Source organism: Leptosomus discolor, chromosome 7 (assembly GCF_034619465.1).
Source record: "Leptosomus discolor isolate bLepDis1 chromosome 7, bLepDis1.hap2, whole genome shotgun sequence".
NCBI classification, from domain to species: Eukaryota; Metazoa; Chordata; class Aves; order Leptosomiformes; family Leptosomidae; genus Leptosomus; species Leptosomus discolor.
This window is the reverse complement of record NC_141397.1, coordinates 61,291,332-61,318,619: the sequence shown is the minus strand read 5'-3', so window position 1 is coordinate 61,318,619 and position 27,288 is coordinate 61,291,332. Positions and strand designations below refer to the sequence as shown.

General features: G+C 43.7%; 1 protein-coding gene across 1 annotated transcript in view; it reads left to right on the top strand.

The window, feature by feature from the left end:
* Positions 1–27,288, top strand: part of LOC104343032 (uncharacterized) — a 189,479-nt gene that overhangs the window by 118,608 nt on the left and 43,583 nt on the right. The window contains exons 6-13 of the mRNA XM_086468615.1: positions 2,352–2,474; positions 9,318–9,443; positions 16,893–17,015; positions 19,646–19,783; positions 21,840–21,962; positions 22,523–22,645; positions 23,582–23,740; positions 26,299–26,430. Of these exons, the coding sequence (XP_086324741.1) occupies positions 2,352–2,474; positions 9,318–9,443; positions 16,893–17,015; positions 19,646–19,783; positions 21,840–21,962; positions 22,523–22,645; positions 23,582–23,740; positions 26,299–26,430 (1,047 nt within the window). The remainder of the gene's footprint in view (positions 1–2,351; positions 2,475–9,317; positions 9,444–16,892; positions 17,016–19,645; positions 19,784–21,839; positions 21,963–22,522; positions 22,646–23,581; positions 23,741–26,298; positions 26,431–27,288) is intronic.

Sequence of the window (27,288 nt, the reverse complement as noted above, 5' to 3'; positions counted from 1 at the left end):
TATAATTGCCTTATGGCCTTTCGGGATGTGCCGGTGCGAGGGAAAGGCTGTTGAAAGAAGAGCTGCAGCGGGTGCTGGAGCTGCTGGGTGCGGAGCTCCCCTGTAAACTAAGTCACTTCTTTAAATGTTCAAATAGAGACTAACAAATAGAACTAACTTCAAGTGCTTGTTTTTATTAGCTGGACTGTTTTTTCTCTTTTGTAAGTGCTGATATCCTAACTTAAAAACTGTATTTTGGATATTAGAGAAATTCTGTAACTGACTGTAGCCTATAAAATTCACACATTGAAGCTCCCAGTGTTTGAGTTTATTGAGGTATAAATACTAGAATGTGGCGTACTATATAGTTCAGCTGCTTCCTTGTATTTTTCTGAGCCTTTTTCCTTACTTTATTTCTGTGATACTCAAGATAAATAGTTTCCTGGTTTTGATTTCATCCTGGCATTTTTCAGCAGGCTATTTCTTAACAGTATACGGTTCAACAAGATGAATAACATTTTCTGTTTACCGTTTACATTAAAAAAAGCAAAACTTCTGTTTAAAAAAAGCGTATTCCAGATGTCTGCAGGCAGTAGGAAATGTATGTAGTATACAGTCTAATAAAACAGCAAATACAGCAGAAGGATTAAAAAGTGGTACACGTTAGCAAATGGTCTGAATTTAAACACTAGCCACTTCATTTTAGGTGGGTGAAATTCACAGTAAAATTTAACTTTATAAATACACTTCCTTCGGACCAGGACATTGTGCACTTCTAAGTAATTTTTAAAACTTCCTTTTTCGTATAATTTTGATTAGATTTTTCTAAAACAAAATAAGCATAAAAAAAACGTAAACCATGAAAGCTAAATGCAAAGCAGATATGTCAACAGCAAAAAACATGAAAGCCAGACCGCTTGTTCCTCAAGTGCAATACGGGACGGGGGGGAAACCTCTTCGTGTTGCTGTGTTCTGCTCCGCAGCCAGCTCGCTTCCCCGCAGCAGCAATTGCTTCCCCACAGCAGACTTGTCTCTCGTTGCAGCCACTTTATTTCTTTAAATCCCAGTCTCCTCGTCCACCCCCGCTTGGGTGGGTAAATCCCTGAGATGGTTTGAGAACATGATCTAAAGAGCGAATAAATCAATGGGAGTCTTTGGTGTTGAAGGCGGGGTGGGTGGGTTCTTTATAGATGCCTATTGCAGAAGGGAGGTTTGGCTTCGGCAAGAGGAGAATGACTTTGGAGGTCAGGATAATTTCGTACCAGCATCATCCCTGAGTGTGATGGAGGAAGGTGGAGTTGCCATCCCTGGGGACTGTTGAGGAAAGGACAGACAAATTCTAGGCAAACATCTGCTGGGTGGAAATTTGACAGGGAATGGACTAACTGACCCTTATTTCTAATGACTTCTGTGTTGGTTTTTTTAAGGTAATGGTGTCAACATGCCTATCAAATGCTATTTACAGTAGCCTAGTGCTGCTGAAAAGGTGCAGAAACTGCTTATGGCGGTACTCTTGGAAGTTCAGTTTTGTGGGTCTTTTTTAAACCTTCGCCTGTTTACTTAAACTGTGCTTGATCTTTTTTGTTCATCATTGTCCATCATTTTTAGATTAAATGTTACAGCAGCATTCTCAAGCTGGTTTAATGCTAGTTTCCCTCTTCATTTGACTGAATGTAATCCCCTAAAACATGCAATATGGAAAGATACCTGCTTAGGTTTGGAAATCAGGAAATCACATCATTTTTCCAGGACCTCGTCCGAGAAGATGCTATGGAAAATTCAGGTGAACAGAAGGAAGCCCAAGGGACAAAAGTCACAAAAAATGCAGCATAAAATCAACATTCTTTTTAAATGTAATGTCTAAAAGCTGTCTGTGTACTCAGTGGTTGAAAACATAATGTTGATTGAAAGTGTGGGCTCTTGCTTGGCTTTTTTCCATTTGTGCCAGTTGTACATGCTTGTACCCTCAAGAGCACCTGCTAATAGGATTAAAGGCCTGATTGCAAAAGGAAATCTTCATACGGCAGTTTTTTACAAAAGCCACATGTTTGACCAGTGGTACCTACAAGCTCAGATGCCTTATCTTACCTTAATTCTTTCCCTGTATTTTTCTCTTGGCCTCAAGGAAACAGCCATGTCACAGATCACTCTAATTAACAAGGGCTTCAGAAGTAGAGATTACAGAGGCAGCGCCTGCGGGAACTTTGAAAAACACCATAAAATTTCAATTTTCTTTGCTCCGTTTACAGCGCAGAAGCGAAGTAAACACAAACCCAGTCTGAGCGCGATGGTTGCATTATGTATGAGCTACGTGCCATCCAGGAGAACCAGAGTATGTCTTGTAATGCTCATCGTCTGCTTTCCTTCTCTAGATGTGGATGAGTGCGCGGTGGTGAACGGTGGCTGCCAGCAAGGCTGTGTCAACACGTACGGCTCCTTCCACTGCCAGTGCCGGGTGGGATACAGGCTCCATGCCGATGGGCGCACTTGCATAGGTAAGTAAACATTAACAAGCACTTCACATACTTCTAGACGTGTTTTTCTCTGCTAAACCTGTCTTTGCACAAGTGCAAAGGTTCATAGACTTTCCCCAGTGTGAGTTTTGACTAATTCACAAAGGATATCGTTATCCATTCCAGTTCAAGCAGCTTGTTGAGAATTCAGGTATTTCCGAATTTGTTCCTGTTTTTTTTGTGAACGAAGCCGTGATAGTGTCCTCTGTTTCTGTGATGCAGTCTTGTGAAAATTTCTTTTGTTTTTGCAGCAGGCTTTAAAGAAATAAGAGGTCTTCATTTGAAATGAAAATGTTTTTTTGAATTCTGAGCACTTTTTCTTTGCACCACATCTCACTGCGTGTTCCAGCACTGCCCTGGGCTTTCCTGCCCCCATTACTCTTCCTCTTACTTAGTCTTTTTGCCTGTTTTTTCTGAAGAGGTACAAACAGTGGAGAGTGAAATCTCCTGGCAGAGAATGCTTCTCTTCTGACCAAGCAGTCCCAAAACACACAGCTTGTGTCTTCAGTGACAAAGACAAAATAAAAGATTGTGGTTGCCACCCTGAAGTTGGTTTTAACCCAATCTACAGTGGGTGAGCGTGTCCGTCAGACTGTCCGGGCTGGGACCCCATGAGCTTTCCCAGGTGGTGGCATGAGCAGAAGCAGGAGGATATCATTAACTGGGTCGAAGGGTGAGATGATGAAGTAAAGTCTCTGTGACTGTGCCACAGTGAGCAGAGCAGAAAATCCTCTTGGGAGGATCAAGAGCAGAGGCCAAATTTGTGACTTACTAGGGTGCATTTCAGAATATGATGCTATGGACTGGTAGCTAGAGAAGGATCTCTAAAAGACTAGTGAAATATTTGAGTATGTGCTCAGAGGTTTTCTCTGGTTTTCAGAGAGCACGTGAAGAGCAGCAGCCCTACGCTTCACCTCTTCCCTTCAGCCTTTGCTGTATGATGAATTTTTTAGCTAAAACAGTAATACAGAATTGTCTGCTTGGGTCTGCTTTACATTTTAGTTATTAAGCACAGTGAGAAGTATGGATGGGGTGAGCTGAAAACTCTCCTCCAAGGCACATTACGTGAATGTTTAGCTTGAGCTAATCCTTTTAGCTCACGCAGGAGGCACCCATGCATGTGAAGCTGAGAGTTTTGAGCACTTCCCCTTAGATTCTGCTGGTGTTGTGGGCTGGTAATTAGGGCGCCGTAGATTCGCGAAAGCTCCTTGTTCCCACAGCAGTCCTATGCCCTTTGATCCATTCCTTTATCTACATCGGTCTTTAAGAGGTCGCGCTGCTGCTGTACATCAGGGCTACATCTTCATCCGCTGCAGTCCTGTTTGTAACACCTCTGTCACAACTGATCCTGAACTTCCCTTGCTCAGCCGGCAAAACCCGTGCTGGGCTCCTCCGCAGCACACCCGAGCAAAAGACAACACATGAAAGCCAACACCAAAAGAAGTCGCAGACCAAGCTGATGGCCTTTCTTTAAATCAGTTTTAAAGCTCTCATGTCGAAGAGCTTTAGTTCATGAACGCTTGCTTGCAGGTGCGTTCCCCTTTCTGCTGATGCTAAGTATAGAGCAGGGCTGGCTGCAGGTCCCGTCTCAGATGCTCTGCTGAACGATGCTCGCAGTTGTCCTGGCAGACATCTGCTGTTGGTCAGAGGAATCCCATTCCAAGAAACAGGCATTAGAAGAAGGCAGTAGGAAGAGGGTGGATATGATCCCAAAGGCTGTTATACCATGGTTTTTTCAGATTCGGGTGAAAAGCCACAGGTTTACAGCATGGTTGTGTGCTCATGTAAATGAGAGCGCTGCGGATTTCGGCAGTTCAGCCCGTGACACAATGGCCATTGATGTGCTTGCGGAGAGGATTAGCAGCTCTGCCATTACAAATAAACCCTGTGCTTCTTAGGTTGGACTCTGAGCCCTGAAACAAGACATGCAGTGTTAATTTGGCGTGTTGCTAAGAATAATAGTAATAATAAAATAAAATATACTGTCCTTGTGTTGCTTTTAAATCAGTACATAAGTCAAGTTGTTGAATTCTGCAAAAAGGATTAAAATGTTCTGTCGTTTGAGAAGAAGAAAAGGACATCATTTGTTCAAATTTTTAAGCCTGATCTTAGGTAATATGAGAAGAACAGTCAAGTATGGTCAGACCACATCTGCAGAATAAGTTCACTCACAGTTTGGTCATTGTCTCGGTTCTTACACAAAGTCCCTTGGTTGTACTTAACATTAGCCAAATATGTCATCAATCATTTCTGGTATTATCACAGCAATAAATTTACTGATGCAACTAGAATACAAGATGTACCAGTGCTCAAGCTGTGGGAAAAATGTTTTTTACTTAAGGAACTTAACCTTTCAGGTTTGTTGGGTTTACCACCTACAGAGACTTTCAGTGTTTTGGTAATTAACTTCAATTAAAAATAGTGCAGTCTCAATCTTTTCTTGATTACCTTAGTTGGTGGAGGAATGGGTAAGGAAACACTAGTGTGAGAGAAAAAAATAGTGTAAAAGCAGAGTGGTTCGTATTTAACTAGAAACACTAGTGTTTTTCTGTGAATCAAACGAGAGAAATTCATCTCTCTCTGGTCAGATCTGACCACAGAAGACCCAGAAGTGAAAGATGGGATGTTTGAGTTATGTCATTGGCTCTGAATAGTCTCATTTTCAGCTGTGGTGGAGAGGGAATTTTGTACAAAAAAAAAAAGGGCTAAATTGGCTTTGGGGGGAAAAAGGTGAGAGAACTGAATGATAACCACAAAAAGTAGGTAATATGGCAATTAAATTAATTTACCTGTGTAATATGTAAAACCTTCTGTAAACATAGAACAATAAAGTTTTCTCATGGTAATAATAATGAAGTAGCTCAGTTTGGAGTTGTCCTAGCTATGAACATTGTCAGAAAGCGAGCTTTTGTTTCACAAATGTAAATATTCACAAGAAGTTATTAAAGATACTTAATAAAAAGTTCAGTTCTGTTTGCAGTATCTTAGAAACTATCGAGGAGAAACAGAAATAAATCATAAGATGAGAGGCAGGAGTAAGTTTGAGAGAGAACTGCTATCATGGCAATGGATTTACACAATACCGAGCGGAGGGTATTGAGTTCGGTTTCAGCTGTTTAGACAGGACACCAAAATAAATGGATATAATAAGCTCTCATGCATTGGAGCACAAGACAGTCGGTAATTGATGAGGACAGAGAGAAGCATTTCATATAAACCAGTAACTAGGGAGTGCCCAGCATCGGGATTTGGGCATTAACTGCTTGCCCTGACTGTTGGGGTTGTAGAGCTTGCCTCTTCTGCTGCACCAGTTTATACGTTCAGCTTTGAGCACTCATCCGATCAGGAAGTAAACCCAATAATGCAGCTCTTTTTTGACCTAGTGCAGCTAGACAAAACATCTAGCATTTCAAACAGGGTTTGCATTAGCAATAATATTTCTTCTGTGGATGCTTTAGAGGATGTAAGGATCTCTCCCACATACTAAGAATAAAAAGGGACTATGAGCCGTTTATGGAAGGTGATTGTCTCAGCTGCAGAAGTAAACAAGCCGCCCTTTAGACAGGTTTTTCAGATAAACCCAGCCCAGATTCCTGTTAAGTTCCTTCTTTCCATGTCTTCTTTTTCTTTTTGGCAACCCTATGTTTGTGGGAGCAAAAGTGCCAACATCACTTGAGGGGAAGCAGATTTTGCAGCCTAGATGGCTTGGAAGTCTCCCATACATAAGGAAGTGGATCTATCTTCTTATAAGATATTCAGCCTACATCTGAAGAGTCAAAAACCTGAGATAAGCTGCTTTCTTGTGTGATTGCATGGAAGATTGCTGAACTTCTGTCACAAGCTCTTTCCAGCGAGTCCAGTCCTCCTACCGCGTCGTTGCAGTGTGGTTGGGATCCTGACTAACTGCTGGGGGTCTATTCCTCCACCGCTAGTATAAGCCTTAAAATATGCGTGGTTTGAAGAAACCTATTTATTGTTTGTCATTCCTCCTGCTCTCATTAGAGACTTCTGCTTGTACTCTAAGGCAAACAACCTCTAAAATGGGTTGCCTTGTTCAGTGGTAACTAGTGTGTGGAACTAAAATACTTTCTTCTTGAATCCTTTGATTTGCTTTGTGCCATGCTGGAATCCCATCTTTTTCAACGCTGCTTCTCTTTCTTAGCTTTTTGGCTCCACAAATTTTGCTCAATATTGAATTCATATTCAGATGTATGTGCCAGACTGAACGCTCACTACATATTAGGTAATTAGAATAACCAAAGGTTAACACTGTTCAGGTTTTTTGTTTGGTTTTGATGCCTTGATTATCTTACTGTAATGAATTTAACTTCATTAAAGTTTAACTGGCTGGTGTCTGGAAAGCAGAGAGTCAGACAGAGAACATGTTTATTGGAGTATCGGGCTGTGGTTTTGGATTGACATAAATTAATTGTCTTCGCTGGAATTTATTCTAATTTTAACTCCTAGAAGTGAAAGCAGAGTGCGGTCTTTAGACCCTGATTCATCTCTGGTGCCAGCTGTTATCTTGATGTCTGTCTTATGTAGCAAAGCTGTGGCAATGCAGGTTTTTATGGAGACTTTTGCACACTAAGGCTCTTATTAGAGGAAGTAACAAAGTGGATATCTTTAGAAATCTATAATCTATGTTTTTTCTACATAGGTAAAAGCACAGTATGCCTGAAGTTGCTCTTCTTGACGTTGATAAGGTTGGAATTCAGGTGGTGGAAAACATGGGTTGGAAGATACAGCATGTTCTAACCCCAGGGTTGCCACGTATACATATGGCTTCATACTCACGTTTTTTGTATAAATATGGCCTTTATTATATAAAACAAAGGGTTAAGAAATGCATATTTCTTAACCATTGGCAGATCCTTGTCTTTCCTGCACGATGCCTCCCGCTGCCGTCCCCCCTCCTGCGATGCTGCCTCCCTGCTCAGCATCGCCAGGCGTTATCCCCAGCCGCCGGCGAAGAGCCAGGACCCTGCGGCAGCACTGGTTTTCTACCAAACTTCAAGGCTAAGCCTTTGAAAGCGGAGGGCATCGCGTATTTCTGCCTGAACCCCGCGCACGCCCTCAGGCCTCCAGCCACGAGTCCTTTTACGAGAGCTGGAATTAGACTCGTGACGTGCCAAGTCTCTCCTGTTTTCTGATCAAAGATGCGCTGCCGGTGCCTGGCAGCACAAGCACAATTCATCCTGTTCCTTCCCCGGCAGCAATTCTCATCCAGTCTGGCACCTCCTCTCGCGTAGCCCGTGCGATGCCTCGGCAGCGGGCGCGACAAACCCAGCCGTGGCCGCTCCGGCGTGATCCCTCGCTCCTCGGCTGCCGGCAGAGCCCCGCGCCGGGCCCGGCTGCACGGCTCTCGGCTCAGGAGTTCACGCCCATCCCCTTCTGGCTTCGAAGCCTCCGACGTTATCGGTACGGCAGGTTGTTGCTTATCTCCCCTTACATCCAAACTGGCTTATGCCCAGAAAAGGAGGAAGGAAATGGCACTTTTAAAAACCGAGATGTATATTCTGTCACTTAGAGCCGATTTAAGGCGTTTTTCATCTTCTGAAGCGTTTTCATCCAATTTGAATATTCTTGCTGAAAAACAGGTCTTGGGATACAAATGTGCAGCAAGCAGGAAGCTTTGAGCGTGTCGGGTCTGCTGTGTAGAAATCGAGCTGCTTTCAAGTTACGTCGCTAACCGGGCGGGAGGTTTGCAGGCACAGGTGGAGATCAGATGCCAGGGTCGGGGCCAGCGTGCAGCGAGGTGCCTCCTGGCTACTGCTGTGTATGCACCCGTGATAATGTAGAAATTTGCTTTTCTTTTTGTCTTTTTAACACATGCTTGACTGCACAAACTAAGTATTTGCTAATTGGTAGCACAGGGTGAAACGCGTCCTGCATCAGCTTTTGTGGCTCATGTTTTCTCAATGTCTATTATAGAGAAATGATTCAATATTAGTTTTCCTAAAATAAATATCAAATCTCTTTGCTGACTTCTGTGGGTCCAGAGCTTCATGCCTTCCGTGAAGGACCAAGTAGTCTTCTCAGCTTCTCATAGAGGACATAATACATCCTTGCTGCTAAAATATATATAGATGTAGTCACACGCTCACACTTCCATACGTACAGCACAATAACAGGTTCAAACGATCCATCTTATTTTTATATGCAGTGTGCGAATAGGTGTGGGTGTGTGTTAATGTATTTTGGCAGGAGGAGAAACGTTTCTCCAGAGGCCGGGGATATATGTTCAACAAAAAAAGAATATTAATTTGTCTAGGTAAAAGAAGCAGCAGCTTTGGAGATGTACTAAAGAGCCTCTTGTTCCTTACGGTTTACTTTGTAAGTCTGTCCTGCGGAGCTTGTGACTCCTGTCACTTGCAGCTTCCTATGCACAGGGCTGAGGAAATCAGCCTGAAAGACTTTTTTATTATAATTTTTTTTTAATCAATGATAGCAGGGACAGGGAAAGAAAAGTGAATGAGTAAGTGACAGTAGGGCCGCTCTTTTTTCCCCCCTTCCTTACCTCAGTGGATTCTCGAGTGCTTTGCTGCTGTCAGATCAAAGGCTGGCTGTACTTCAGTCAGCATTACAGCTCTTAGATCTCACCTGCCTCTCGCTGGAATCACGGCTTTCACCGACGTGGGATGCTGTGTCAAACAAGCACCAGGAATGCAAGGGGGAGTAATCACGCAGGGGACGGGCACATGTGCATTTATGAAAGCTGTTTGCCCAGGTTCGCGTATTTTTACTGTCATTTATGTATTTAAAATAGGAAATAAGTTTCTTGTGTTGTTGACATGCATTCCTTCAATGCTTCCCTGGCTCCAGCCATCAGTTCCTGCAGTGTTAACAAGGGGGGCTGCGAGCAGGAGTGCGTTCAGCTCGCTGAAGACCGCTATAAATGCCAGTGCCAGCCGGGCTACCAGCTGAAGAGGGATGGCAAATCCTGTGAAGGTAAGTCCTGCGCTGCCTGCCTGGAGACACACGTTAAAGGCAATTTAAAAGACCCCAGGATAGTGCTTTGGGTCTCTGTATTCATTCATATTTCACCCCGAGTGGCAAAAGCAGCTTTAGGAGTTACTTATTAATAGAATTAAAATGACACATGTTCACGTTGGTTCACAAGATTTTGGCCTCGTAGACCTCTGGCTGTTCGTTGCACACTGACAATGATGACACAGGTTAAGAACTTAATCGTGGTTTAATTCTAATGTTTTATTACTCATTAGGTTGTACGTAGACTTGGCTTATATACCATGTTTTATTCTACATAAAGCCTTTTCTTTATCTGCTTTTGGCTTGTGTTGCTCCTAATCACAGTCTGATTTATTCATTCCCCCCTTCAGGTTTCTAAGCAAACACTCTCATAAGCAGAGCAGAAATGCTACCTTTGGGTTTGATTGTTGGTTGGTTTTTTTTTTTTTTATTCTCATATATCTTAACATATTCATCAGTTTTTAAGGCAACCCCCCGCTTCCCCAACACAAGCGCACACACATGGTACCCTTGAATATGCCAGAGACAGATAGGGCCAAATTTATGGATTTATTGCGCTAAAATTCCTGTCACAAAACCGTTTCCATATGGCTTCTCTTCTGCTCGGAGATTTTATATGCTGTGTATAAAGTGTAAGTAAATCCTGCTGTTCAGCTTGCTTCCAGCTCATGCTGTGTGCAGCGAGCGCTTGGCCTTTGGTTTTGGCCTCCCCCAGTCCCGCCCTCCGCAGAGACTGCGCCCGCTGCGCTTCAGCGAGCATCCGCGGCCACCTCACCTCTCCTCCGCCTCTCGCGGGGTGGCTGCGTTTTTGTCCCTGAGATTGTCAGAAAGAGTCGGGAAAGGAGAGCATTAGTGGGGCCAGGACATCAGAGGCGTTCCTCTGCACTCCTCCAGCCCGTTTCCAAACCTCTCGCCGCTCCTCCGCTGCCTCCGGCGTTCAAGATGTCCTCGGCCAAGCCAGCTGGGCTTGCAGACCCCCACGTAAAGCTTTTTGGGGGGGGGTTTATAGCGTTGTGGTTGGGATTGTTGGATCGACATGGTCTGAGTGTGATGATACCTGGTCAGGTGGAAGTTGTCCCTTGGGCGGTCATGGAGCGGTTCAAACCATCGTGTGCCCCTTTGTGCTCTGGTTCGGCTCAGCAGCAAACCGAGCGGTCTCGGTCCCCTAATCGCTGAGGTTTTGCCGCTGCACGGGCAGCTGTGGCTGTTCCCTCCCTCGCGTTGTGGGGCTGATGAGGGTCAGCCACCCACTGAAGGCAGCCGTTCGTCACCAGCCCATAATTACGGAACAGTGGAGAAGGGGCAAGGTCAGCTTTGTCTGCAGGTGAGATCTTATCTGGAGTTCACGTGTATGTCTGGTTACCTGTGTTTAAGATGGTGTAAATCAGAATATGGTAGCGCAACCCTGCCAGGAGGAGACCTGTGGTCAGAGGAAGGGGAATCTGTCTTGCGAGGGGAGCTCGGCTGGCAAAATGGAGACCAAATAGGATGCTTTTCTCCTAGAAATACCTTAGTGAATAAACACCTGGGAGAGAAAAGTGCTGGTTAAGCTTGTAGACACGATTTTTACGGGAGCAAACGAGCATAAAGCCATGAATGCATTTGGGTTGGCAATGAGATATGTTTTAAATAGAAAGGGTGGGAGGAGGTAAGCCTGGCTGCTTTTAATTTCCAACCAGAAAGGGTGGCTGCTGTAGTTCTAGTTTGGATGAAGAAACTGGAGTCATGAGGGTATTTACTACAGCAGGTGTAGCTGTGCTGCAGGTGTGGAGTCATCCTCGACGACTCCTTGGGAGCTAGAGTTGCAACCCGTAGCCCTGAAAGGCCGTACAGAAATGGCCAAACCTAGCAGGGTGGTGCAGCCTTCAGCCTGGAGACAAACTGGTGGGATGGAGTGGTGTGGCATCAGATGAAGTGGTGAGATAGCGGCTTCCAGGGGTGAGACATGTATGGATGTGGTCAGCAGTGGCTGTGATACTCGTAGAAGGGGATGGGCTGTACAGGACGGGTGCTAGAGTTATTCCTCCGTTGGGTTACCCAGGGCTGGCAAGAATGGCTATCTTTCTCAAGCCACGTGGAGTTTCCCTTCTATAAGTAATGCTGTTTCCACCCCTAACCTTCCCTGGCATGAGAAGGAAATTTTGCTCCTTACCACTTTATATTTTCTCCAGTGTAAAGTCATGGTTGCAGTAAGCAAGAAAATTAACTTGATAAGGCCCAATCCTCTTTCTTTAGGTGCTCTAGAGGTCATGGCAGAGAGGAATGGAGACCCTGTTCTTTACAGCCTTGCAGTGAAGGTCTGGAAGGTTCACAGCGCATGCAGAGCCATGCTCACACTTCACTGAGAACATTGCTGCCATCCCAGATCAATGCATCACCACGGCTTTTTCAGATGAGGTTCCCGGATGTCCTGGGGCATCTAGGACATGAAACAGTTCCAGTTAATTTTTTTGGCATAGTGTTTAACAGCTTGGAATAGAGCTTTGTAGGAGGGAGTCTGTTATCCACTGAAGTTAAGTCAAACAATGAAAGCCAAATGTATCGAAAAAAGAACACTAATGTGTTGGTTTTAGCTTTGCCTGAAACCTGCCTGTAACAGGAAGGAACAGATATGTCAATGGAAAACAAGTCAATCGGTGGTTGCCTTATATCCTGAAGATCTTTCCTTTGCAAACTTTTGTCTTGTCTAAGGACTTCCAAGGCTGCTATCTTTATTCAAGTTACTATGTTTTACTAACGTCTACCCTTTAATTTGTTGTTTGCTTGTTGCCGTGTCACAGAGTATTACGAGTTTTACTCTGCTGTAATCATTCTCAAATTAAAGCTTTAGATGCTCTGAAAAACTTCATCATATGCAGGTTTAACAGATGCTATTTAATTGTGATTTCATTTAATTTAACCAAATAGAAAAAGAATCAGCAAATAACTCAATGTTTCATATTGGCAAGGAACGAGTTCTTGCTTGGAGCTAAATCCTTTGTAGACTGCAAATTGTCGAACTGCAGAGCCAAGTTGTCAGCCTTGAAAGTGTCATGAAGGATGAAGTGCTGCTGTCCCTTGGAAACCTATTTGCAACCTATCGTGTTGAAAGTCCAACAGAAAATTTCAGTTCTACATCCTTAACAGTGATTTATTTTTTTTCTTTTTTAAAATACTGTCAAGTCCAGCTCTCAGCCGGCAGACTTGAACGGTTACGTTCTTGAGATGGCAGGAGGTGAAATGAGAGAATTTGAAAGTGTTCTGGGGCAACATCCTCCTTTGCCAAATGGTGGCACAAAAAGCCACTGGCTACACAGAGAAGTGAAGATTGGAGGAAATGAAAAATACCCACCCCATATTTAAATGTATCTATATGAAATAAAGTCCTTCTCTCCTGTTCCCTTCTCCTGCATAGCTATATGTGCTTAGCCACTGGAAAAACAAAGCAGCAAGGTCTAGAGGAAAACTCCTTCAACCCTTCCCCAGGTTTACTGAAACACCCTGACTCCACTGCCAGTGCTGTTGAACTGATGTTGGCTTTCTTCCTGGTGCCCTGATAAAGTTGGCTTGTACAGAGCTTGATATGGCCAGCGAAGGAGATGTTGGGTTGGAGGCGAGTGAGCAATACTGGTCAAATGTCTCAAATTGGACAATAATTGGTAAAATGCTGAAACTCATTTAGAGCTTGAATTGTAAGGAAATAGGCCTAACTTGTAAAAAGCTTTATTTGAAACTCTGCAGAACTTTAGAGGGCACGTTTGCAAAGGTATCCTCTAAATTTACCTACATAATGTTATTCACCAATGTGTTAGTGTAACTAGTATTCCGAACTGAAACCTCAACCTTGTGCAGAGTATCAGATTTTGGCATGAAAACTCTGCCTCTTAACCCAAATCAGAGCTGTCCAAACAGTCCCAATAGGCCTGGTTTGGTGTGTGCAAAGTTTTTATTTCAGCAAATACATCAGTATGCTTCCAGCAGGTACGTGTTCCAGAAATAAACCCATAAAACACAGTGAAATCTTTGAGGTGGAGACTTCTGTAGGCACTTTATAAATGTGTTTCTAAGTACTTGCCACTTAGAGTGGCTTATCCTTGAAATGGTATGTTATTGTTCAGAAAAAAAAAAAAAAAAGAAAAAAATTGTGATGTACAACACGAATGGCATATGGTTTCAGACTGAAAGAGGTCTTTTGGGGCTCTTCAGCATTTATTTCCTCTAGAGACTTTTAAATACACATTGTTCCATGGCAAACTCCACCGTTGTATGTGTTTATGGGTTTACACATATTGGAGTGTTAATTGCTATTGTTTAGAGCAGCTCTTGAAATCTGCTCAGTTACAGCAAAATAAGGATAAAATGTGCTTTTCTTGTCCTACTTCCAAGGTGTAGTACAAGCCCAGTTTCCCGCTGTTTAAAGCATTGCTGCTGCTCAATGAAAAATACTCTCCAGTAACAGAGAAAATAGCATACAGAAAAACAATGGCTTTACTATACACCAAATTCTGTCAAATTTTTTTTTTTTTCCAATCTAATCTCTTACAGCTACAGTAATCTTTGTTGTTAGTTGCAACGATGGCAGGTAAGACTATCTTCAGGCAAAAACGTGACCTTTAAGTTGACAGTGTGCTCTAATTGGTTTCAGTGATAAACCCCTGCACAAGTGGGAATGGAGGATGCTCACAAATCTGTCAAAATGAGAGAGGAATTGCAAAATGCGAGTGTCATCCGGGGCATTATCTTTCTGCAGACAAAAAGTCCTGTTTAGGTAAGAAACTGTGGACTCTTTATTGGGAAGAAAGGTATTAATCAGTGCTCTGGCTCACCGAGCTTCGAATGAATAGGAATATGTTATACAAATATATGTATGCATTTGGAAAGAGCAGTCCTCTCTGATATTTATGTCAGCCAATAGTCTTGAAGGACCATTTTAGTAATGAAAATTGCTCTGTGATCTCTTAAATCATGCTTTCTAGCAACTGGATTTGTAGATGCTGTAGTGTTATTCTTGTAGGGTCCCTTTAAAATAATGCCCCAGATACAGCTCCTGGAAAATTGGTTCAAGTAACACTCTGAACCAGGTCACTGAAAACCTATTTAGAATTCAAAGGGCTTTTTAGCTGGAGAACTGTTTCCATATTAATAGAGGAACTACTGTGAAGGAAGAAATCACGAAGTCTAAGATTTCCAAAGAGACGAGCTTAAAAAGTTGAAGTCCAAAGTCCTGTATTTAGTCTGGGATTTTCAAAAGGATTTAAAGCATTTCTGACCCAAAATGTGGGGGAATTAGAGACCAAAATACCTTCTTTTCTCTTTCAATATCATGCTTGGAAGCTAGATAGTTTATCAGTTTTATGAAGTGCAAAGCGCTTGTGGACTTCATGGTGCACAGATTTTTTACCAGCCTTTTAAGGATCTGGATATGTATTCAGGCACTAATTTTAAACTCCTTTTGAAAACTTGGTCAACATTTTGCCAATATTTAAGTTGCTGTCTTACGTATGGAGGATGCTGGGTGCTTTGCATAATACTTAGTTCCTACCCTGAGTATTTTACTCAGTTGCCTGTAAGCCCTTCTTTGAGTAGCATTGCACACCTCAGCGATTCCCCTCTCTTACTGGGATTACTCATGAGTAAAGTTGCTGAAAAAGCAAAGTATTTTCAAGCAGCGTAGACACTTCACTGGTGAGTAATAGGTGGAAACAGCAGTGGGTTTAATACTAGGGTCAGCACATTACTCGTTTTATCTCAGATACATGTTGACAATTCTGTTAATTTATGTATAAACTAAAGCACTAGGTAATCCGCCATGTTATCTATTGGAACAAATTTTCCTCCTGACCTCATGGCAACAGTCTTTTGAATCATTAAGCATCATGACTTACCATGGATATGCAATTATTGTTGGTTTGTTTTTTTCTCCTGGAAATTATTCAATGTCATTTGCAAAATTCAAGTTGGTATTTGACTCCTTGGAAACTAAGCTAGGAGGAGGCAGTGGGCAACTAAAATGTCGTACGTTAGCTATTAACTGTATTGACAAGATATGGAGAAACATGTGCAGGATGGTGGCTGTGGTTCAGTCTTCCAACTTTTTATTTTTCTACTTGAAAAAGCAGGGAAAAAAAGAACATTTACAGCATTTCCCAACGTACTACACTTGCAAAGTGACAATTAATTACAGAAAAAGGAGAAATAACCCATTTTAATCTAAACAGCAGCTACTCACGTTGCTGCTTCAGAGAAGCTGTCATTTATCCTGAAATTTTCATGAGTTGGTGTGTGGTGTTTGCACTGCCTGGGGCCTCTTTTTGCAAGTAGGCTGATTGCATTCATAAAGCTACTTGTGTTCAAGTACAAGGGGCCATCAGTACAGCACCGGTTGCAGCACATATGGAGGAAAAAATCCTGTTAGAAAGCGGTTATCTGTGGTAAAAGGTGAGGAGCTGCACAGCAGAGCGTTGTCTCCTGTGTGCAAGACTGACCCAGGACCGTTGCGATGAATAATCTGTGCTTTGCAAGCAAAACGTCAGAACAAGCAAAGGAGCCGGGGTTTGCCGTGGGTAGGATCCCGCCAGCCTTTGCAAGGAGGCTGGTGTTTTCTGCAGCTGTGCTCCACAGCAGCGGTCTTTAGTGTAAGCTTTTGTTGTTGTTTTCCCAATTATTATTCCTTTAAAATATTTTCGTGCACTTCCACCAAGTTTTTAGGAAGATGGATGCCTTTGGTGAGATTTAACTGCGAAATACAGACTAGCAAGAGTAAAGCTGAGGAACAGACTGCTTGACAGAGGACTGGGTGAAGAACGGTCTCCCCATCTACAGCTCTTCGGCCTTTTTCTTTTCTTACAGTTGGGGTGAAACTCCTGTGATTAGAGTAGGCACCTCCCTGCTGGAATTCTGTAGAGGTAGCTGAAGGATTCAGAGATGTGACAGAGAAGATCTGTCTCCCATCGTACCTGCTGAGACCCAGCTACCACTTAATCCAAATCATTTGGCATTCAGGAAATAATCAGCTATTTCCTGCTCTATTAGTTTAAATATAATAGTTGTGAGGACCTAGTGATAATTTTAGGGTACTGGGAGACAGGACTTTTTTCTGAGCTCTTCATCTGGCTGCTTTTGCCGTTGCTCTTGCTACAGGAATAACAAACTGCTTTTCCTGATGCTGTAAATAGGGTGTTTGATATTGTATGTATTTACATCGAGAGGTACAAGGTCAGCAGTCTTTAGGGAAAAAAAGGTTATTTTGGAGAATAATGCTGTAGGTTCAGCATTCCTGCATTCATCAGCTGCTGTATTTTGTACACTAATATCAAGATGCTCTTTTCAGTGGACAATTGGAAATGCAGCCAAGTGTGTGTAGAGCAGAATTATTTTTTTTATTTTAATATCCAAATGAATGTCTCTGCCTTTCTCTCTGCTTCGTAGACATTGATGAGTGTGCAGAAGGGAGAGCCAGGTGTGCTCATCGTTGTGTGAACACTCTGGGATCCTTCACCTGTGTCTGTAATCCCGGCTTTGAGCTGGGGGCTGATGGAAAGCAGTGCTACCGTAAGTGACACTTTTACAGCTATGCATTTCAGCCTATCTTACCTGCAAACTGCTGTGCTTCATTTTTAATTCAGTTGGATTAGCACTCCCAGCAAAATAAATGTATGCAAAAGCTCAAGCTCAATACTGTTTTCTTCATCTTCTGCTACTGCTGGTTTTGCAGGTTGAAACATTCCTAAGCCTGTGTTCACAGACCTTAATTACTGCCTTTCAAAGAGCAAATAGCCCTCTTGGTTTATCTTCAGTCTGGTGAATTCTATTCCAGAGTGACCAAAATATTGCTGTTCTATTAAATGTATTCATTCCTGCCTTCCTTCTCCCAGTTTTTTAATATGCTGGATCTAATGCAAAAGAAAACGAACGTGATGTTCTGCTCTTGTCTTTCTCTGGCTGGGTTTACTTGTTTCTCCTGAGATTATTGACACTGTTAAGTAGATGCTTGAAAAAAAGAAAGGGGGGGGGGGGAACCCAAGATTGGGGATGAAAAAATATTTGAACAACTAAAATTTCCCAAACTAAAATGATGCTGAGCCCTGTTGTCTTCCCTCTCATACTTACCTCTTGCCAGCGGGGGTTTCTTAATCAACACGACTTTTCTCAAGAAGGAGACTGACTCCCAGCGCTGTTAGTTGATAGGTGATCCCTGGGCTGTCCTTGAGGGCAAATTTAGATTAATAAAGGAGGTGATGTGGAAGAGTTGGTGTTATTATGGACCTAACATAAGCTCACTGGAATGCAGACAAAAGCATGACCTGTTTTAGAAAAGAGGTGGGGAAAGATCGTTCAGTCTAATAATGCTGTGCAAGAACTTTCAGCAGAATTTCCTGAGGAAAATATGCTGCATGCCAGAGAATGAATGCTTTCTTTAAGAATGTGTATGTAAGAAATACTTAATGAGAATGAAAATCAGTTTCGAAGCATTGACATACATTACACTCCAAAACCAATCATGTGAGAGATGTCCTGGAGAATTATTTCATAGGTGATGGGGAACTGTGAGTAGTGCAATGGCAGAGGAAATGCAATTAATATATCGACATGAAATGATCTGTTATGGGGATAAAAAAGTAGTTTAGACCACTTAGATTTCATTGTGATTTTCTCATAATATTTTTTCTAGAGGTTCAGCAAATCTCAGGGGATGGCGCTTCTCTGTGCCTTACGTACAATATTACAGAGCAAACAATAAAAATAAAAACATTCTGCATATATTTATGATCAGGATTATCCCAGTGTTTGAGCAATTTACAATCTTTGTTTATTCTTTCATTTCCCCAGTGGCATGGGAAGGAGCTGTTGTTATTCCACTTTTACTGATGAAGAACTGAGGCAAAGTAAATGATGAAGATAATATATAAAGTCAGATTCTTCGTTTGATTGCTGGGTTTCCTAAATCCTAGTTTAACACACTGGACAGGAGAGTAGATTTCTTCTCCCTGGTGCAAATAATCATACCACGCATGAGAATGTAGCCCTCCATATACGTTCTCTTAATTTATAACCTCTTCCAGCTAGAGTTGCATTTCTTGTTGGCAGGCAGGTTGCTCCCTCGGGGCACGAAAAGGGATCAGCGTCACCGACAAAGATGTGTCTGTGAGCTGCGGCAGTGGGGAAATGCCTTCCTTCTGTGCCAGATCTGATGGCCACTGCTCTGAGCTGGGGTGCTTCTGGAAGTACGATGGCTCCTTTAGCGGGGAGGGGGTTTCTCAGTTCTCCTACATAGTATGGGAAATTAATTCCTCTCTAAATAGCTCTGTAACAAGATAATCCATCTAATTCTTCAAGAGAAACTTTGTAACCGAGCTTATGGTTTCTTTTGATCCTGAAGAAATCTTCTAATGAAGTACCTGGTTGAAGAGGAGATGGACAGATAGTCCTTTTCCTCTCTGAGGGTTTCCACTGGACCTGGCCAAAATGTTGAGGACTGTTCATTGCAGTCAAGTGCAGGAGGGTGGGGTGGTCTGTCAGGGTGAAGGGGGCTGGCGACAGCATCGTCCCACCGCCCTGTCTTAATTGCAGGGGGACAAAGTCTCAGCAGAGGAGCTGCCCTGCGCCCCCTTGAAGGGACGTCCAAGGCTCAGAACCTGCGGATGGTGTTGCTTTGTGGTTAGGGGTCAGGCTCGCCAACAGGACTCTGCTATGAAAGTTTTAAGGCGTTTTTGTTTGGTGGATGTTTCAGAATCCAACTCTTTGCCATTTGCATTAAAAAAAAACCCCAAAAGCTGCTTTTTTGGAAAGCACAAGCAGTCTGGGTTGAGGTGGATCACCTGCGTTCCTCAGATGGTTCCTTTCCTCCTTTGGAGCAAGGGCAGAACCTCGCCATCGCGTTCAAACAAAGCATAAATCTCAGGAAACCTGTGACCGCTCCCGTAGCAGGCAGACTGCTGAAACGGTGAGCCAGCTTCACATTACCAAAGTCAAGAACATCCACTGTTATGACACAAGGAGACAAATACCCGGAGTTCAGTGACTCAAAAATGCGCTCTTCTCGGGGGTGTGCGGGAGCTCAGTTTATATTTCCTGCTACAGCAGTTGGCTTATGGATGCTTTTTTTACAGAAGGCTTATCCTCCAGTGGCTCTCCCCCTGCGCTTGCTTTTTAACATCCTTTTGATTTTGTTTCTCTGCAAGGCATCGAAATGGAAATTATCGATAGCTGCCAGGACGACAACGGGGGCTGCTCTCACCACTGCGAGCACACGACTGCGGGGCCGCGCTGCTCCTGCGACGAGGGCTATCGCCTCGACTTTGATGGCAAAACGTGCGCGGGTAATTCATGGCGAGGGCTGCCTCTCCGAGGGAGGAGGCGTGGTGGGTCTCTTCGCAACGGCAGCCTGCAGGAGAGCTGTCGCTCGAGGAAATACCTTCCCATCTCCTTCCCTTCTTCTACAACTTTTAATTAATACCATCCTCTGGCACTTCTTCAGCCGCTGCTCCGGCTTGCGTTGCTCTGCGTGTTGGCTGGGATTAGTAATGAAGAAGAGGAAGGAGTTGTGCCCCGCAAAAGGAAGATGACACTTTGGTGCATCCCCACTTGCTGTATCTCATTTTGTCCAGGCCAAGCATCACTTGCCTGATGTTTTTTGCTTCCCTTCCTCAGCCAGCAGCTGGGAAGAGGGTGGGAGCTCTGGCTGGGAGCGATAGCACCGCTGTTCTGAAGCGCTTCATGCGCAAACTCTACTTTGTGGAGTTTTTGCTCAATGATGAGATTGCCTTTCTGGCTGTGAGAAGTCTCACTTAGGAAGTGAAAGCAATAGAGTTAGATTTGTTTTTATTTCAAGAGAAGAGCTTAAAAATTCATGTCTTAAACAACTTTACGATGTGATTTTGTTGTTGTTGTTGTTGTTTATGGCTTTTGCTATGCAGACTATCTCGGTCTGGTTTAGGCTTGCTGTCACTATGCCATTAAAATTTTAAAGAATAGCCAAGAAGGGGTGGGGGGAAGAGCAGGCATCACAAAGCAGTATAGTGAGACGTGAGGAGAAGTAGAGAGCAGGAGCTTTGGTGAATGTGAGAGGCATTACAGACAAGCAGAGTCTTGCGACAAAAAAAGCCAAGTGCAGGAGAGAGGAAGGAGCAGGGGAGGAGGAAAGCGCTGCGGTCTGCAGGGGTGGTTGATGCTGGAGGTTAAAAAGCAGAAGAGAAGTCAGTCAGTGAGGCAGGTTTGGACCCAGAGCCTTGCAGGGGTGGGATGGGTTACGCAGTCCCGTTTGTGTACGGGTGAGAAGAGGCAGAGCAGCCTCCTGCCCAAGCCCCAGCTCAGTGTCTGCTGATGGAGATTTCAGAGGGAAGCGGTTACTCTGGACACAGCGAGGGAAGCGAGAGCACAGGGGAAAGGTTTGGCAAAGCTGAGGACATGAAAAGCTGCTCTTAACAGCAAAAATCTTCTTTTGTTGGATGTACATTTCGCATTCCTGCACAGGCAAGGGACTGTTGCTAGACCCCAGAGCAAGGCATCATCTGATGTACTGCAGAGGAGCTCAGCTTGTGACATTTCTGGAAAACACTGTGTCCAAATAACCTGCATTAATCATTTTCGTGCTGACCTCCTCACCTCCATTGATTAATTACATTTTCTTTCTCCTCTTTCTCCTGTTGGTGTTTCCTAATAATGTTGGTACTCCTTCCAAGGTTAATTGAGACACTGACCTTTCCCATCCCCGGCTGCTCGTCTGGGTAACGTTCAAAAGCCTTTTGCAGACTCAGCATTGACAAGGTGGCCCTTGAATGGCCACCGACCTGCTCAGCAGGCTGCAAGGGCTGAGATCAGCTGAGAGCCTGCAGTAAAAAGATAACAGCTCGATTCTCCTATCTAATCACCAAGACAGCGGTGTCAACAATACCAATTTCTGGATGGACACAGGGCAGGATAAGGCAACGGGCAATTAGTTATCAAAAACAACAACTGCACCTAGCAAGCTGCTGATGTCCAGCAAATATGTTGTTGGATCAGAGCGTTGTTTCACTCTTAGCTCGCATTGAATAAGGTTCAACGTAAAAAAGTCCGCATGGTTAAATGTCAATTACTGTTAAACAGATGCTATTTGTGGGCTGGTGAGTCCTGGTTGTTCTCTGTTTCGTAAATCACCTCGTGGCAGCTAAGACTTGCAGAAAAGACACCTCTCCCTGATCGAGTAGGGTACTGGGTGCTGTGGGAGAAGGTGGAAGATGGTCACTGTCAGGATTCAGACAGTGTTTTATGTGGGCGAAGGGAGAGGAAGACGTAGGAAGGCACGTGCGGAAAAGTGCGGTAGCTACTGAGCAAAACGGCAGCGGCAGCCCGGACCGTGTCTGAGGTTCTGAGCAAGCTGCCCTTTCCTTGCAGAGCTGGACGAGTGCGAGACCGGAGAGTCCTGCTGCTCCCAGTTCTGCATCAACTACGCGGGCGGCTACGAGTGCGCCTGCAAAGCGGGGTTCCAGCTGAGCGCCGACGGCTGCGCCTGCGACGGTGAGTCCTTTGATACCGGTGGCTCGGTCTAACTAAGCACAGCATAAGAAATGCTGTCAAAGCTCATCCCAGGGCTTTGTGGGCATTTCCCTAATAAGAGAATCAGCGACCGTACGCCAACTTTGCTGATAAGGTTTTACAAATGTATAATTTCCACTTTGGAATTACAGTAATAACACAGCGTGGAGAAGTAGGGCTGTAGGAGACGAGCAAGCAGAGAGGAACTTTTCCTCCTCTCTCCATGGACAGTGTATATTGACGTGTGTTAAAGTCTGCTTCTACCAAAGGAGAGCCCTCAAAATAACCAAAGGATCAACTGAGCTTAACAGCTTAAAGCAGCTGTTTTCACTTGAGAAAAAACAGGTGAAATAATCTATTCCATGTTGACCTGAAATGTTTTAATATCTCCAATACTAGTGAGAAACGGAGAGCCCCAAAGCACTAAGAAAATCAGGGGGTTTTTATGCGCAGAATAATTTTTCAGATGCAGCCAGGCACAGAGTGCACTCTCCAAGCAGAAGTACTTGCACCTAATCAGCATTTATATCTGTTTTTTCTAGATGTGGATGAATGTCGTCTCGATAACGGCAATTGCGACCATTTCTGTGTTAATTCTCTGGGGTCGTACGAATGTGCATGTAAGGAGGGTTACAGACTTGGTGTTAACAGGTGGTCCTGCATCGGTAAGTTATTTTTACATTTTGAAGGCTGTTGAAGTGTTCCCCACTGACTGAAAACGTGAATTCAAGTGAGATTTTCACATATCCTGGGATTTTAGGGGCCCCACTTGAGCCATCCCTGAATGTGGCCAGGGTAGAGCGATTTGCAACAGTGGATCCCAAGTTCATTCTCAAGTAATGGGTTTTGCCAAAGATTAGTGGGAGATGAACACTTAAACCCCTGGACATGTTTGAAAACTTAAACCTCATGTTTTAGAAACAGATACTATTTTGGCAGTTTTCTTGCACTATTCGATGAACTTCCCATGGAAGAAAGATAGCCAGATTTTGCTTTGAACAAGGCAAGTTTTCCACTAAAGTCAGTGGTTTAATTCTGGATTTCTGCCAGTGTAACCAGTACGGTTTAGCCTAGCAACCTAATTTTATAACCAAGTTTAGTACCTGCTAACCTTGGGCAGAGTTTGATATTTTAACCAACCCCAAAAAGCAAGCCAGCTGATTTCCCATCACTTTAAGGCTAAAATTTTAGTTTTTCTGAAAATAAATTGGACAGCCAGCCTCACTCTATTTTTGTCATCTCCAAAATGAGCTAGACTAATGACCTTCATTAACTAAAAATAATCTCAAACTTCAAGTGAGGAAAATTAAACTCCCTGTTTAATTTTTTTTGGACTCTCTAGGATCAGAGTTTGTTTCCAGAAGAGAGGAAAGGGAAAGATTATTTTTTTCCCCCCACCCTTTTCTCTTTTTTGGATAGAAGAAACTGTTTATAAATAGAGATGAGAAAATGAATCAGCTGTGACTGCTGCGCAGACTGCACAGGGGTGCAGCTGGAAAATCTACCAACATAATTTAAAAAAAAATTTAAAAAAATATGGAAAAGTGTCGCAGGGGAGGACTTGGGGACAGGTCCTGATGGCGCATGTGTGTGTGTGTCAGCCCTAGGAGGGGAGGAGGTGGACGCAGAGGAGGCAGCGGGGTTCGCCGGGGCTCCGGGGCTGCAGTTCAGAGGTGCCCCCCAGCTCCTTCGCTACGCGCTCGGTGCCCTCTACGAGGATGAAGACCCACGAGGAGAGCTCACCCTGGTGCACAGGGTCGGTGAGTGAACGGGCGTTGCTTTTAGCCATCGCAGCAAATGGGGGAGATAGTCTCCGAAAGGGGATTTGGGATGAGGGTGATGCTGGGCTGGCTGGGCTTAAGCCATCAGGAGGAGCAGAGGAGGGGTGAGCATTAGTCCTGCTGCCTGCCCTGAACATCCGTAGGGAGGAAGCATCACCCCATCCCTGATGGACATGTTTAGGGAACAGGGAGGCTCCTCGGTTGTGGCTGCTGCTGCCTGGATGTGACGGGCAGGGATCCAGAAGGAGGCAGGGGAAAAGTGAGCAGCACAGCAAGCGAGGAATGGGAGGCTTCTTGGGGAAAAAAATGGTCCGCATAAAGCCCCGGAGGCACAGAGAGAGGGATCTTCTTCATCCCAGGGGTGAGAGAATTGCGTGGGTTACTCCAATGCACAAAATCCACCAAAGCCTGCTCTACTGAGAGCAAGCCCTTTCTCCTAGAGTTAGGAAAGGGGGCTGTGGGGACACGTGTGCCTGTTTACAAGCCCTTTTATAATAATTGGAGGGTTTTCTGCTGAAGATATTTGCATTCTTGTTTGTGGAAAAAACAACCCTCTGGAGATTCAGGTCCCTTTTGATGCTTTGGGTATGTTCTCCAGGAAAAGCACAGACCTATCCATGCAGAGCTCAGGCTGGCCGAGGGCTTGGGGCAACTCGTGGCAGACAGAGCGTGTGAGCACACACAGTCACGGGAGTGGGCGCAGAGCAGCTCTGCACCCCACCTGGGCTGTGAGTGACTTCAGTCTTTCCACCTGAAGGTGGAAACTTCAGCACTTAAAGAGTATTATGAGCTGAAACCCTGTGCTTTCTGGTGAGCGCAGGACGTGCTGGTGGGTCACCAGGTAGGCATGAGATTTCTTGGTTTCGTTATGTATGTCCCGTGATTTTTGTATGAGCTCTAATTACTCATCTGAGGACTGTGCCCTACAGGCAAAAATCAGGAACTGGTCTTGGCTTTAATAAAAAATTAACTTACTTTTATGAACAAAACTGTTAAGATTTCCCAAATCACATAGCATCCAGCCGGACTCAACAACACTGGTAACCAATTGGGAAACTGATAAATGAGATAACCACAGGCAAAATTATCAGGCCTAGAAACCACAATCAAATATTTATTGACCAGTTTTTGCATGTTTTATTTATGTTTAGCCGTATAAATTTGGGTATTATCAGTCACAGCTGAGCATCTGCACTTTTTCTAGAGCTAAGGCTTTGCAGCACGCGAGGGTTTATAGGAAAAGGTGAGGGAGAAATGAAACTTTTAATGGTTTAGTAAGTTCTTTTACCTCCCAAATGTTGATTTATTCCTTATACTTTCAGACATATTTTCCTGCTGCTATCTATATTATAAAAATACAGATTTAAATAATAAGTTGGTGCAAGTAATTAACTATTTCCTATAGATTGAATGACTTTTTAACGTAGAAGCATGACGTTTTTAATGGTAATCTGTATTCATCTGCTGAAGTATGAATTTGTAACCTGTTCCAACTGGGAGCACGGGGATTCTGAATGTCTCTGAAAGCTTGGGCATTTGTTCAGCTACAGAAAAAGAAACAGTTGGGTGCTGAGACCTAGAGGAAATCTGGCCTCACATAGAAAATTGCTGGTGAAAAGCAACCAGCCTGCTGACTTACTGTTAGCTGAAATAATCTGCCAGCACGCTTTCAGGTCGTGTTCAAAATCCCCTTCCAAAAAGCCTCCAGCCACAACCATAAAGCCTTGAAGGCAATAAACTGACCGTGTGGATAGGATCTTAATGTCACCAAGATGTTTTAGCAGAGAGGAACATTTATGTTCTATGCCTTTCTCAATAGACCCCACAGAGCAAGAACAGGCTGGTGCCCGTGTGTGTGCTGGTATTTGGGTGCAAGGGAGAAAAGTGTGGTGGGGAATGCGAGGGAAGAATGCATCTGCATATGAGGATTCCTATATAAACTAACCCATTTTTTCATATTCATGAAGAAAAAAGGAAGTGATAAATGTATATTGTGCTTTGTTTTCCCAGAATAATACTCAAACTATGCTGTTAAAAATATCACTGGACTGTGCTTAAATAGCAACACATCCACCTACTGCGAGAGACTAACAAAAAGGGGAGCCTAGGAAGGAGAAAAGGAGATTCTCTCCCAAGAAATACTTTTAGTTATATGCAATATTATTAACCATTAGGTGCAAACTCACTTTTTCTGAAGGCAAAATATTTGCTCTTAAAAAGTAGTCTTAATTGCTGTTTGATGGGGAATTACAGCATTTAAAGGAGTAAATGCCAGCTGAAGTCCCAGCTTTCCTTTTAGACTCTCAAATTTGAAGACAAAAATTTGGGAATTCCCATTCGGGACCGTCTTTTGGGATGACTCAGTGATATTTGCAACACTACCAACATTAACGCTAACAACAATGAATACTTTGTTTTCAGACTCAGTGTTGTGCAGGTTCCTTTTTACACTTGTGCGTCTGGAAGAACAGGTAAGATCTTGTGAAAGTATTTTGTCTGGATGCTCACTAAACCTTCGGTATGCTTTTTCATTTCAGTTTGCCTTGATAACACTTTTGGCAGTGACTGTAGCTTGAGCTGTGAGGATTGTCGGAACGGAGGCAGATGTAACAGTGAACACAGTGGCTGTGTTTGCTCACCTGGGTGGACCGGCATTATCTGTAACGAAAGTGAGTACAGTGTTTTTGAAAGGTGGGGACGTCGTCCTAGCACTGTGACAGTACAAGATAGGTAGGAAATAGAAATAACCTGTTGTGCTTTTAAATTGTAAAGCGCTCTGAGGAGCACAGATCAAAATTTTACTGTAATGTGGCACATTAAAGAGAAACTGTAAGGGATGCTACAATATCCAACACGAACCCTCAAACGGCGAGCTCTCTGCCCTCCGGTGCAGTACAGCACGGTGCCCCTGCCGAAGTATTTGTGTTGGTGTTCATTCCTATTCGCTGTCCTGCTGAAAAATGCCAAGGTTTGCCTGCTCTGCTTTGCTGCACAACTTGCCTCGCTGACATTCAGAAGTCTGTCCTGGCAGGTGGTGTGACAATCTGGGTGGACATAGATGCTAAATTTGATTTTTTTTCTTTTATAAGATCCCAAGACATTGCTGCTTGGTTGTTTTTTTTGGTTTTTCCCCCCCCCTCCTTTTGTTTGCAAACTTGGGTTTGGTTTTGTTTTTCTTCTCATTCTTTTTATTATTAACATAATTTTCTTGGGATGGCTGATTTTTAATACTGGAAATGGTATTTTTCAGAATTCTCTTGCCAAGTCAGCCAGTGCCCTTTGTAATAGCTTTCTACTCTTCTTATTCTTGCCTCCTGGCAGAAGGTCTTTCTGTTCAGAAATACATGTCAAAACCAACTGGAAAGACAGAGCGGCCATTTCTTGATGTACCGTGCACCATTCTTCATCTGTCATTTGGCAAAACTCATGTTGCTTTGCTGAGACTTTGCACAACAGTCCCTCTGCGTGTTTGAGACGGGTCCCTCCATTTCATGGTGTATGGCATGGTGGCCCATCACACTCAGAAA